At 35.3% G+C, this 13,770-nt stretch overlaps 1 protein-coding gene across 4 annotated transcripts in view; it reads right to left on the bottom strand.

Moving 5' to 3' along the window:
- The window catches only part of LIMD1 (LIM domain containing 1), an 88,857-nt gene extending 76,011 nt beyond the window's left edge, over positions 1-12,846 (bottom strand). Inside the window, exons 1-2 of one of the 4 annotated variants that reach the window (XM_058181658.1) lie at positions 12,477-12,846; positions 9,851-11,598 (exon numbers count right to left, since the gene is read on the bottom strand). In XM_058181658.1, the coding sequence (XP_058037641.1) occupies positions 9,851-11,282 (1,432 nt within the window). In that variant the 5' untranslated portion in view covers positions 11,283-11,598; positions 12,477-12,846. The remainder of the gene's footprint in view (positions 1-9,850; positions 11,599-12,476) is intronic. The other 3 variants (XM_058181657.1, XM_058181656.1, XM_058181655.1) reach the window with 3 other exon arrangements.
- Between the last annotated feature and the right edge of the window lie 924 nt (positions 12,847-13,770).

Here is a 13,770-nt window from a genome sequence, read left to right as displayed (position 1 = left end):
ATATTTTGTTAATTCTATTTCCTTAATTACCAACAATAATAGTTTCCACTCTCAATATTATTACTTTCCCCATCATTTCAAATATCATTTTCTCCAATTGTTGCCAAAACTTTTTAACCTTGTCACATTTACACCACATATGTTCATAAGTCCCCAATTCCATCTCACATCTCCAACATTTTTTACTAATTTTTTTATCCATTTGTGACAATCTTACTGGAGTCAAATACCATTTCCAAACAACTTTATAATTATGCTCTTTAATCCTTATAGATAAAGTTCTCATAATTCTACTATTCCAATTCACATTCCAATCTAACTCTGGTATTTCAATATTAAGATCTTTTTCCCAATTTGTCCTCATCACTCTTAATTTTTCATCAGAATTTATAATCTTATAAACCCTACTAACGAGTCCCTTTAGCCCAATTTCATCTTTCATAATCCGATATACTAAATATTCAAATTAAGTTTCACATCTATTTATCAAGTAATTTTCCCTTAATTTTTTTGTCCATTTTTCTATCTGTATTTTTTCAAACCAACTTAACCCTAATTTTTCAATAATTTCTTTATTCCTCCTTTCATTTTCCATAACTTTTATCCAATCTCTAATAATTTCTATATTTTCCTCTTTAATCACTTCATTACGTTTTATATTATTTTTAATCGGCCAATTTCCAATTGTCTCCCCCAAAAAGATTATATCCGGAATTAAAATTTTAACAAATTTATTCCACATTTTACTTAATCCCTTTAACCAATAACTTTTAATTACACATTTTGAGTTTGCTTTATCTAAAAACCACCTTGATCCAAATTTCTCTATATCCCTTAACTCTAAGTCTCTCCAATAGTTATCTTCACCTTTAAATATTTTTACCACTATCCGGATACCATACGCACAGTAATAATTAAATAATTTTGGGATTCCTAATCCACCTTCCCTTTGATTTTGATACCACATTTTCTTCACTAGTCTAGGTCTTTTGCCACCATTACAAAATTTGTCCAATTTTTTCTGGTATCCTTCAATATCTTTCTCTGTCAAATTTAGCGGTAGCATCTCGAATAACAAGTTGAACTTGGGCAACAACATCATCTTACACATTGCAATTCTACCAAACCAAGACAACTTTAACATTTTATATTTGTCTATCTTCTTCTCAATTTCATTAATCACCACATCATAATTAAGTTTTTTCAATTCTTTAACCTTGAGTGAAAGCACTATACCCAAATATTTCAATGTATTTTTAATCCTTATCCCAAATTGCTCTTGCATATTCTCACACTCATTACCATTACTATCCATCAATAATTCTGACTTTGACCAATTTACTTTCAGACCTGTCATTTCCTCAAATTCTTTCAAATGCTTATATATCTTTTTCAGGTCTTTCTCTACATTTTACAAAATAATTAAAGTATCATCCATACAAATTTATCTTATACCCTTTATATCCTTCTAATTCTTCATCTTTTTCTATCATTTTTGTCAAAATTTCCATAGCCAATAAAAATAATGTTGGGGACAAGGGACATCCTTGTCTCGTACCTGCTTCTAATTTTATCTCTTCAGTTAATATTCCATTCACCTTCACTCTTGCACGGCTTTTTTGGTACAATTTTGAAATAACATGTATAAACTTATTACCAAAGCCTAAAGCCTCCACAATTACTTTAATAGTTTCCCATTGTACAGAATCAAAAGCTTTAAAATATCCAATGATACTATACCAATTTTATCACCGTTATATTCAGCTACATCTATAATATTTAATACTCTTCTAACAATATCACTCATGTATCTACCCTTCACAAAACCTACTTGGTTGTAACTTATATATCTATCTATAAATCTATTTAATCTATTACTTATAATAGCAGTAAATATCTTTGCATCCTGATTAATTAAAGAAATGGGCCGATAGGACTCAATCCTTTCTAAATCTTTATCTGGCTTAGGAATTAGGGTATCACCGTTCTATTCCATGACGAAGGTACTTCTCCACCATGTAATATTCCATTGAATAATTTTGCAATCTTGGTATTATTAATTCTTTAAATTCTTTATAGAACTCAGCAGGTAATCCATCCTCACCTGGAGCTTTCCCTAATTTTATTTTTTGTATAATTCCATTAATCTCATCTTGTGTTATATCTTCTTCCATCAATTCCTTATATGTTTGATCAATTTTCACCACATATTGTTCTAAATAGCTTTGCAATTTTCCCCGATTAACTGGTTTCTTTGAATATAAATTCTGAAAAAAATTTCTAACCACTTCACATTTTTCTAATTTTTTATAACATCTTATACCTCTGTCATCTATCAAAGCTCCAATTTCTCTCTTCTCTCTTTTATTTTTCGCCATCTTTGCCAATAACTTAGAATTTATATTACTAAATTCAAAAAAATTCCTATTTAAATATCTCAAATTTCTTTTTACTAACTCTGTATCCTCTTCTATCATTTTATTTCTTAAAATATTAAGGTCCTGAAGATTTTTTTTTTCTTTAGTAAGCAAAAATTGATTTTCCAATTCTTTAATCTGGTTTTTATCTCTTTCCATTTTAGTTTTATAATTTTTATATTTCCTACTTGATAACTTAATACTCTCCCCTCTAAACACCGCTTTCATCGCATCCCAAACAATTTCAAATTTAACCTCCCCGTTATCATTTAATCTCCAACTTTCCTCCAATTTTTTAAGTATCCATTTTTTATCCTTTTCATTTTTATACAGTTTCTCCTCATATCTCCAATAGCTTCTTTTTTTCTCAAAATTAAAATCTAAATCCACCATAACTTCTGCATGATCAGAATCTTTAAAAATTCCCACATCTACCTTATCCACATTATTCAACAAATCTTTAGAAAGAAAAATATACCGTATATACTCGAGTATAAGCCGAGTTTTTCAGCACGTTTTTTGTGCTGAAAAACGTCCCCTCGGCTTATACTCGAGTATATACGGCTTATACTCGAGTTTTGTTTCGCTTTTTCACATTATACCGGCCGGCGAACTTGGCGGGCTTTTGCTTTAGCGGAAGCCCTGCCGGTGCAGTGAGAGGCGGGCGGGGAGCCGCCCACCCTTCTCGGCCGAGGGAGGGAGGGTTTCGCCGACCGGTAGGTGCCTCATTTCCCACCCTCGGCTTATACTCGAGTCCCCAGTTTTACCCCAGTTTTTGGGGTAAAATTGGGGACCTCGGCTTATACTCGGATCGGCTTATATTCGAGTATATACGGTAATCAATTCTAGAATATGTATTATATATCTTAGAGAAAAAAGTATATACTCTTTCAATTCCTTTGACCTCTCTCCACACATCCACCACGCCGTTTCGAAGCATCCACGTATTTAAAATCCCCATTTTATTTGCTCCTCCACAGCAGGTGGTGTTAGTACTGTCTATTTTATCTCTGATTAAATTAAAATCCCCAGCCACAATTACTTTCCCTACACTTTCATTCTCCAAAATTTTTGTTATTTTTTCAAGAAATTCTCTTTGTTTTTCATTCGGTAAATATAAATTAACAAGTGTCACTTTTTCCTCATTAAGATTTCCAACAATTATTACATATCTTCCATCTTCATCCAAAATTACCTGATGTTTTTCAAAATACACCCTATCTGATATCAGTGTTGCAACTCCTCTGGCTTTTGAAGTTCCAAATGCTTTTTCATATATTTGCATACCTTTTATATACATTCTATTTGAATCTTCAGATTTCTGATGGGTTTCTTGTAAAAATAAAATATCTGGTAAATCTCTTTTAATCTTAAATTCCAATCTTCTTCTTTTAATCTGATTCCCTGTACCCTTCACATTCCATGACATTATTTTTATGACTCCCATTTAAAATATAAATTTTTCAATCCTATCCCCGCATCTTCCTTTCTGTGCCCACAACCCAACATTAAACTCCCATATAACCAACATTTAACATATAAAAAAAGATAAGAAAACCAAAAAAAACCAAAAAACAAGACAAACAATAAAATACAAACAATCTTCTTCCCCCACATCCTCATCGGTTTCGCCTCTATAAAGAGAATGGGGGAGAGGGGACGTGCCAATGTCCGGGCCACTTCTTTCGGGCTGTCTATTTAAATTCATCACTCAAGAAAAAAGATAATGATGGTTCTCTCCCGCATTCGGCTTCATATTTTCCAAGACTCTTGTCTGCTTCTTCTCCTGCTGTATCCTCGCGACTTTTCTTCTGTTCAACCAACACAGGTGATATTTCTTTCCTCTTCAACCCTTTAGGGTCTTGCCCTCCAATAGCCCCTTTTTCTTCTTCTGGGGTTGATGTTTCCGCGTATGTTCCACCCATCTTAAGCATTTGATCCTTTATCTCCATTAAATCCTCCATCTCAATCAGTCCAAGCTCCCGTAAATATAATAGTGCATCTATGTCTGGGGTAATTGTACGCATCCTTCCTTTATAAAAAAATTTCAATTGTTGTGGTGGCCTCCAATTATATTTAATTCCATTATCTCTCAAAACTTTTGTAATTGGTTTTAAAAAAAATCTCCATGCCCTTTCTTCTCTTGATATATCCGGGAAGACTTGAATAGTCTTCCCTTCAAACTTCAAAACATCTCCCATCTCTCTCACCTTGGCCATAACTTCCAGCTTGTCACCAAGATTTGCGAACCTGACAAGCACATTCCTGTTAGAGCCATTTTGCCTTCTATATCCAATTCTAAAAACACTTGCCAGATCTGCTATTGTAAACGTAAGTTGCGTATCAAGATCATTAATCCATTTTAAAACCCGCTGTTTCAATTTGTCCTCCTTTTGTTCTGAAATCCCTCGGATAACCAAATTATATTTCCTCATCTCTTCTTCCAAGAGACAAATTCTCTTATCTTGCTGCTCATTTTTATAAAATATTTCACCAATTTGCCGGTCCACTTTTACCTCATGTACATGGATCTGCTCCATTTCATCTTTAATAATTATCATTTCCTCTCTTTGCTTTGCAAAATTTTCATTCATCTCTGTTTTCATCTTTTTCATTTCAGATGTCAGTTCCAATGTCATATTATCCATAAGCTCTGATAGTCCTGCTATTTTTCCCCCAATTTTATTTAAAGCTGCAGCAAGTTGCTGTGTTTCTGAAAGTTGTTGAGTCATTTTGAAAAAACCTAAAAAAATTTCCAAACTAGGATTCCAAACCAATTTTACAGAGGGTCTTGATGAAGATCAAGGGACGGCAATCTTTTAATTGAAGCGAAGCGGCTTATTTGCACTCGTTATCTCTCAGTAGCTTGTGACTCATAGTCACTCCACAAAGAAACACAGATACCTCAGCGCCATTTTTTCTCCACGTCAGCAAAGGAGAAAGAAAAAAAAAAACCAGCTTAGACTTCAAAACAAAGTCCTTTTTTTGTTTTCTGTAATATAAACAAGCTATTAATTTCCTCTCAAAAGAAAAAAAAAAAATTATCCGCCCAGTGAAATCTTATTGCTGCCAGTCAGTCCAACACAAAAGATCAGTTTCTCTTCAGTTAAATTCTTCTCATTAACAAATTCAGTCTTTAATATTCACTCCTTAGCCTCAGCAATAAAAAAAAAATTTTTTAACACAGAACACGATAGTTATAATAGGGAAAGCAAAAGACAACAATTTATTTCAAACTCATCGTGTCTGCCAGTCGGCTCGGTCACCCCCACGCTGTAAAAACTCCTTAATTCAAGCAGTTTCAGATGACCTACCAGTTTTAAATTCAGTCTGCTGGGCTATTAACACTTTCACTTCATGATTTATTAACTTTCATCCATAACGGTGCATTCCAAACAGCATTAATCCTCATAAATCTTCATTAATAAGCCCTGTGAAGTGAACGAAAGGTCCTTACCCCACCACGGTCATGGCCACGCCCCGCAAGCGCAGAATTTAAGGGAAAATTTTTATAAGATGTTTTATAGATGGCATTTAGATCCTAAGAAATTATCATGTATGTATACAGATATGGAAGCGAAATGTTGGAGATGTAATTGTGATGATGCTACATATTTTCATGTATGGTGGACTTGTAAGAAAATTAAGTCTTTCTGGATAAGAATTTGGTGGATTATGCAGAATGTTCTGAAGAAGAAGAAGATAAAGTTCCTACCACAATTTTTCCTTTTGGGAATAACAACAGACTGTACAGTGATTGAGGATAAATTGATTTTGAACTTAATAACAGCAGCAAGACTGTTGATTGGACAATATTGGAAGAAAAAGGAATTACCCACAATAGAAGAATGGATATTGAAAGTTTCCAATTTGGCTGAGATGGCTAAAATCTCAGCCTTCTTGAAAGACAGTACTCAAGAAAAATATCTAAATGAATGGAAGAATTGGATTGATTATATTCAAAATAGATATCAGATTAAGAAATTTCAGATTGCCTTTGAATGAAGGACGTTGTTTTTGATTTTAATGGAAGAAGTCAGGTTATGTGAGAGAGAAGGATTATAATTGTGTTAGATTTTAAAAATTTAATGTATGACTGTTTATTGAACTATACCTTGTGTTTGCTCCGGGAAGTCGGGGGGGGGAGGGGGTAGGAGGGGGAGGGGAGGGGAAAAATTTAATTGTTATTGTAAAACTTTTTCAATTAAAAAAAAAACTCTCAAAAGCAATTCAATCCAAATTCCTTTTAAACATTTCCTAAGCTAAGCAAGTAACCTAGAAAGTATTCCAAACTAACCCATCCAGAGATATGCAATGGAAAGCTTAACTTGCCAAAAGGTCACCAATACTTGCAAACACATTAACTTCCATTACAATTAGCCATTTCCATACACAATTCAGATAAAACTAGTCCCACCATTTCCTCTACCCTGTATTCATCCTACACATTATCCTACACACAGTACTCACAAACCTTACAAACTAACAACTTACCTAGATAATAATTTCACTGTTTAAACACTGTAATCTTTTTTTTGAGGACACTGGAAATATTTTATACCCAATTACTTCAATCTATATATATTATGGTAAAAATGGTAAAAATGAGAAAGATGAAAAAGAAAACTTATTTACTAACAATAATTAACATGAAATATTAATATTATTAAATTTGATGTAAAAGTGGAAAAATTAAAAGCCATCTATGGTTAAAAGCAAAATTCTGTTAATTTTTCAGACTCAAGAATTGTAAAATCATTTTTAGAACATCAGTATCCACTTGAATACTGAATTACGTGAATTCAATTACATTTATCTTAACTCTATATTGAGAAAAAGGAACTTGAAATCCACAAGATTTTATGTGCTTTACTTATGTTCCAACTTTCATTTCTTCTTTTCCAAGGTATAAAAATGATTTGATTTGATTTCTGTTGTGATAATGATGATAATAAAGATTCACTTTTATTCCATTCCATTCCATTCATTTGACCACAAATAATAGATTTATAAACAGGTCAAAAATAATTCCTAAATTTGCAGATTTTATTTATATTTGTATAAATTCTTAAATTCTTGTTTCAACTGCTTTCTAAAATATAAGTCTCTTAATATAAATATATTCCAGTATTTCCAAGAAGCAAGGTATTTTTTCTTTTAAAAAGAAACAAACTGTTACTGAAATATAGCACTGTCAAAAATAATTACCAACCTACAATGTAAGTACAGGATACATGCCAACCCCCCCAAATCCATAACTGAAATTTTACAAGAGCCAAACTTACTGGAAAAACTAAAGAGATATAGAATTATTTTAAATGTTTTAAATATTCTTCATTCCTAGGTGAAAAACAATCAAGCATGTCAACTAATGCAAACTAATGAGCCTTGGTGGCATAGTGGTTAGAATGCAGTACTGCAGGCTACTTCTGTTGATTGCCAGCTGACTGCAATTTGGCAGTTCAAATCTCACCAGGTTCAAGTTTGACTCAGCCTTCCATCCTTCTGAGGTCGGTAAAATGAGGATCCAAATTGTTGGGAGCAATATGCTGACTCTATAAACTGCTATAAACTGGGCTATAAAGCACTGTAAAGTGGTATATAAGTATAAGTGCTACTGCTATTGCTAAATGTAAACTAATGTTTAAACCAAGAAATTGTACTTAATATTCACATACTTCCAAAGTTCTATTAAATATGGATTAGTACATGTGATGAAAGCTATCAAAGGTTGTGGAATAGCAGGGAAAGATTCATGCAATATATATAATTGATTGTCCTACATACAGCATGCTTCACACATTGCACTATATCAGCGTTTATTTACTAATAACAGTTAAAATAAAGTACACTAGTTTTTGACTTACAAGAATTTATTTAATGACCATTCAAAGTTACAACAGCTCTTTAAAAAAATGACTTATTACCATTTTTAACTTATAATTGTTGCAACATCCATACCCATGGTCATGTGATCATAATTCAGTCACTTCACAACAGGCATGTAATTATTATGGTGTCCTGGGATCATGGAATCATCTTTCGCGATCTTCTGATGAAGTCAATGGGGAATCCAGATTCATTTAACTGGGTTGCTAACTTAATCCAGTATAATGATTCACAACTGTAGACTGTAAAATGGGGCAAAACTACCTTAATAATTTTTGCTTAGCAATGGAAATTTTGGGCTCAATTGTGGTCATGAAGGGAGGACTATGGGTACAGTGACTAAAACCAATACCAAACGAAACCATTATGAAGCAGAATGTGCACGTCCAATCAACATGTAATTCTCAGCTTGTATCACTACCTGTACAGAATGTGCTTTCAATTGACTTATTGCACTGCTATCATTTACAGAGGTGAGGAGCTTAAGCAGCAACTGTTCCTCCTAAAATAAAAGACGGCACTTCGTCCCAACAACCATTCAGTGCAATCCAACAGATAGGGATTGAAAGTCAACTTTGCAATTATACCTTGACATCAGCTGGCAAAGCTACTGACTTAGTTGCAAACAAAAATCTAAAATCAGAATAGAATACTATCAAGTTAATTAATTAACAGTTAATAATTGAATGTTTATATCTAAAATTTTTGAGAATTTGGCAGGTAGGATAAATAATAATATTGGCCACAGTCTTAAGTTATTTTGAAGTGAATGGGAAAAAGATTAGAGTTGCACTTGAGTGTTACAAAGAATTTGAAACAGGTGCTTTGCAAAATACATTACTATGAGCAAATAATTTCTCTTGGAAGTATTAAGGCTTCAGCATCCTTTGGAAAATAGGGATGGCTCCTCTGAAAGGAGTCCATTGCTGTTTATTGCATTCTTTTGCTGTCATAGCAGGAAGTGCTAGCTAAATATGTAGAGAGGTACATGAAAACAAAGGGAGGGAGTCTTTAAGGCAGCTACATGAATCTTTAAAGTATGTAATGCGCTGAGTAAAAGTACTTTGCTTTGCTGAAGTGTTTGGTAAAACAACTCTTTCAAATGCTTTGCACAGCCGTATAGTCAAGTGCAACTCTCATCTTTTTCCCATTCACTTCAAAATAAGACAGTGGCCAATATTATTATTTATGCTACCCACCAAATTCTCAAATATTTTGGATATAAACACTCAATTATTAACTTTTAATTTATTGTCCATAAAAATGATTTTAAAGAAAAACAAGGGCTGCATATAGTTGGTATATTCACTTGCTTTTTAAAAAAGGGTTTTAATTCATTTTTTCCTCTATCTTATCATCTACTTAAGTTATTACATTAAAATAACAGCTTTCAGAATGTATAATTTTAAAAGTATTAGTTAAACTAATGATCAATGATAAAGAAAAAACATGAAAAAATATGTCCATAGGTACAAGTATTATAACATTTATAATTAAATACACTATTTTAAAAGATGTACATTATGAATATCAAAAATACTTACCAAAGTAGTCAGCCTTGGGACATGCATCCATCTCCTGCTCCAGGCGCTGAGTAAGAGCTTCTAATTTTAATTCAGCAGTAGAGCGCCCTTGGTCTTGCTGTGAAAGGAGCATCTGACAGGGTAATTTTATTTTTGCAGAACCAGACAATTCTTGGGGACCAGAGTCATGCTGCTGAACAATGACACTCTCCTTAAAAGGAGATATGGGAACATCAGAAATCATTGGTCCATGAGATGTTGCAATGATAGAATTCTGCTCAAAACTCCGACCAGAACCAGCAGAATTAAGCCTGTAATTTTGACCATGAACTACAAAATGACCTGAAGTGTATGGATAAATATTGTGCTGCTGATAATCTGCACTTGGAGGAACTGGGATAGAAATTGAAGGTTGAGTGCTATCACTGCACCATAAGTGGTTGTCACTACTGCTTCTATTTGGATGAAAATTAACAGACCGATTTGAAAGAATCTGAGAAGAATGTATTGATGAAACAGAATATGATGAAGATTTCTGCTGTGAATATCTCATGGCTGATTCATCACCAACCCCAACTGAAGAAGACAAGAGGATACTGTCAGAGATCAAAGATGGTCTCTGGCAAGCTAGGTTTTGGATACAGCTCTTACTAAGTCCAGAGCTTTCATTTCCACTTCCCTGACTTCCACTTTCTGAAGATCTGTAAGGACTATGGGATTGTTGGTATAGATGAAGATCTGCATGATGTTTTCTAGGGCTTTTCTGCAATGATTCATCTTGGCTGTTTGACCAAAAATGAAAGCCGATATTTGATTTTTGGCTGCTAAACTTACCAGCACTTTTCCTCCTTCTTTGAACACCTGTTTGATTATCACCATTGCTGTGTTCATTCCATGATGGGGAAGGAAGCACTGCCTTAGAACCACCTGGATTCATCTGACCTGATCTGTGGCAATTTGGTCCTCCAGGAATATCTGGACCCTGTAGACTGTTGCTATATCCATAGTCATCTTGATATATTTTTGTTCGCTCTTCATCACTGTGACATAGAGACTGGCTTGGAAAAGCAAGCTGATGACCTGCACATACTGTTGATGATGCAGCCAAAGGGGGCTTAGCAATATTTTCCCGTGGTTGCAATTTATTTGTTCCTGTGGTGTCTTTGACTACAGAATAATTTGGAAGCGGATCACCAAAATTAAATCCACCATTCAAATCCACTGAGGCTCCTTTCATCAATTCCTCTTGTTCTTGTTGTTTCTGCAGGTGAATTTTAGCCATTTTTGTAGCAAAAACTCTTCTGGTTTCTTCAAATTCTGGGTTATTCTCAACAGCTTTGTCTACTCGAAAGAGACCATCTTTGGAAGCTTCATACATATTGAGGTCTTCTATAAATTTACTTGCCTCTAAACCAAGGTCATCATATTTATCCATTTTTAAATGTTTGTTCATTCAAACAATAGTAAAAAACAAATGAGTCAATATTTTCAATATTAAAATTAACCTGTTATGTTAAAATCAACAACAAACTCCATGGTTACTAAAATTCTTTGCTATTTCTTATGAGAAAAAGAGAGGGAAAACTTCACACTTCAAGGTATTTTTCAGAACAGCAGTATATTTCTTAGATTATCCACGGAAGCCTTTAAATCCTGGTTATTCCTGAAGAAATTTAAGGTCCAAGTTCTTTAAATTTCAGTTTGTGAAGCAATCTATGGCTGCCACAAATACTTCTTCAATTGTGCCTAGTATTATTTCAGGGAAACTACTAAAATTAAAAGATATAAGATTAATTTAGCAATGAATCCAACCCAACATGCACTCTAAGTCATCAGAAAAAGGAATTACAGCCTACTTTAATATTAACCTTCAAGCCAACGTTATCTCAGTGAAATTTGTTTGGGGCAGCTCAAATATTTATAGGCTTAAAGGAAACATTACATTGTGACGGAGTATACTGGAAAAGCCCCGAATTCGGGGGTGGGTGGGTAAGACAAGCTTCGGAAAATAACAATTTAGTCAGGGGCAAAAGGAAGCCCGCTCCAATCTTTCCCCCAGCTAGAGGAAATCTTTGCTATTCGCACTCTAGCCTTTCACCGCCCACCTTATACTTGAAATTTATCTTTTCTCCAAATCCTCTCCAGATTTCCTTTTTAACTTCCTCAAGATTGGATCCAATCACTGCTTAAAATGACCTTCAAAAGCAAGAGAGAGAAAGCCTTGGCCCATGACAAGCAGCCCGAGTATAATGTTTGCTAGTCCTACCAATCTAGAAGACAAACATTCGAATGATCACTGGTTGGCACTACAGAATTAGGGTTTTCTATATCTATTTGCTGCCATTTAGCGGTAAATGTGGAGATTTCTGTAGCCCCAATCTTTGCAGTTCCCGCGCTGCGGGGTTGAAATGAACCCTCTGTTCACGCGGGCTAACCCGGGACATTCCGCTACGTTATGAAAGAACGAAGCCAAATGCTCATCGGCCCGGATTTATGGACGCTTCCTCTGAAAGAACAAGGCCGGCTTGTTCTCACAGACTCCATTGCAAGCACGCACTTAGTCACAGACTTACAGACAGACAGACTGACTGACTTATTTACGATGATTTACTAGTGACAGACTTATTTAATCCAGTGCTGGTCCTACCTGCGGCTCGTGGGAAATGAATGCTTTGCTTTCTTGATGTCGTGGCACTTTGAGGAGTACTGGGAGGTCAGCTTCGCTCAAAAAGCCGTAGCGTGGCGGCTGGATGTTCTCTCCGGCCCGCGGTCGGATTTGCTTTACTTTCTTCGCGCTTTCCCTATTCAAGCTTAGAGCCGTGGGCCGCTAAAGCGTTTCGGGCGCCCACACCTCTTCCTTTTCTTTCCACAATTCCTCTTCTTCCAATACCCGTAGGTTACAGGAGGAGGAGTTTGCAACGTGCTTGAGACAGCGCGATGTGTCAGCGCTCGCTGGCAATGTAGATTTGGGAGGGGAGGGGGATTGCGGGAGGCGGAAACAATCCCGCTCTCTCTCTCTCTTCTGTGTCAACCAGCCGTTAAAGGCAAGAACAGGCAGCAGACTTTTTCTGCTTGAGCCGAATGCTTTAGCGCCGAGCTGGAGTTCAATCCCGGTAATTTCGAAGTTGTAGGAACTGTGATTCTGACAACCAGATTCCTGTCTCAGGCGGGAAGGACGCATCTCCATAGATGTTCGTTTTTACAGAGGCCCTAATACTTCCGTAAAACTCCTACGGTAGCAAAGCAAGAATGAGCAAGCTACAACTTTACCACCCTGTACAGTTCTCCCACTGTACAGTTCCCCTCCTTTTCTGTCTTTAAAGTTCACTTTAAACAGAACTAGAAAACTGAAGGCCCCGCTTCTTGTTGTTTAGAGATGAAAACGGTTAAAACTAATATAAACTTAAATCATATTTTCAGAAGTAGCACTACAACGATGTGCCTTCCGTTGAGGACCTGTATATTGCAAAAAGAGGGATGTGAAAATATTTACAGATCTCTCACATCCTGGACATAAACTGTTTCAACTCCTACCCTCAAAACAACGCTATAGAGCACTGCACACCAGAACAACTAGACCAAGAACAGTTTCTTCCCAAACACCATCACTCTGCTAAACAAATAATTCCCTCAACACTGTCAAACTATTGACTAAATCTGCACTATTATTAATCTTCTCTCATCATTCCGATCATCCATCTCCTCCCATTTATGACTGTATGTGTAATGTATTTTGAACTTTGAGAGGGAATTTTGGGCAGGAAAATTGCACGTTGCTGATTGGTTGAAGCCTCAACCAAAAGAGTATTTAAAGAGGGGTTTTTGCCGGTTGTCTTTTGCTGGGTCACAATAAACTAAAGAGCTGTTGCCACTCATCGGTCTCCTGCCTCTTCATTGCCCGAACTTAACATTGGCGACGAGGATGGGATATTGAGGCAGTG

This window comes from Ahaetulla prasina, chromosome 4 (assembly GCF_028640845.1).
Source record: "Ahaetulla prasina isolate Xishuangbanna chromosome 4, ASM2864084v1, whole genome shotgun sequence".
Taxonomy (NCBI): Eukaryota; Metazoa; Chordata; class Lepidosauria; order Squamata; family Colubridae; genus Ahaetulla; species Ahaetulla prasina.
Note: the sequence above shows the minus strand (reverse complement) of the source record. Positions and strands in the feature narration are given on the sequence as shown.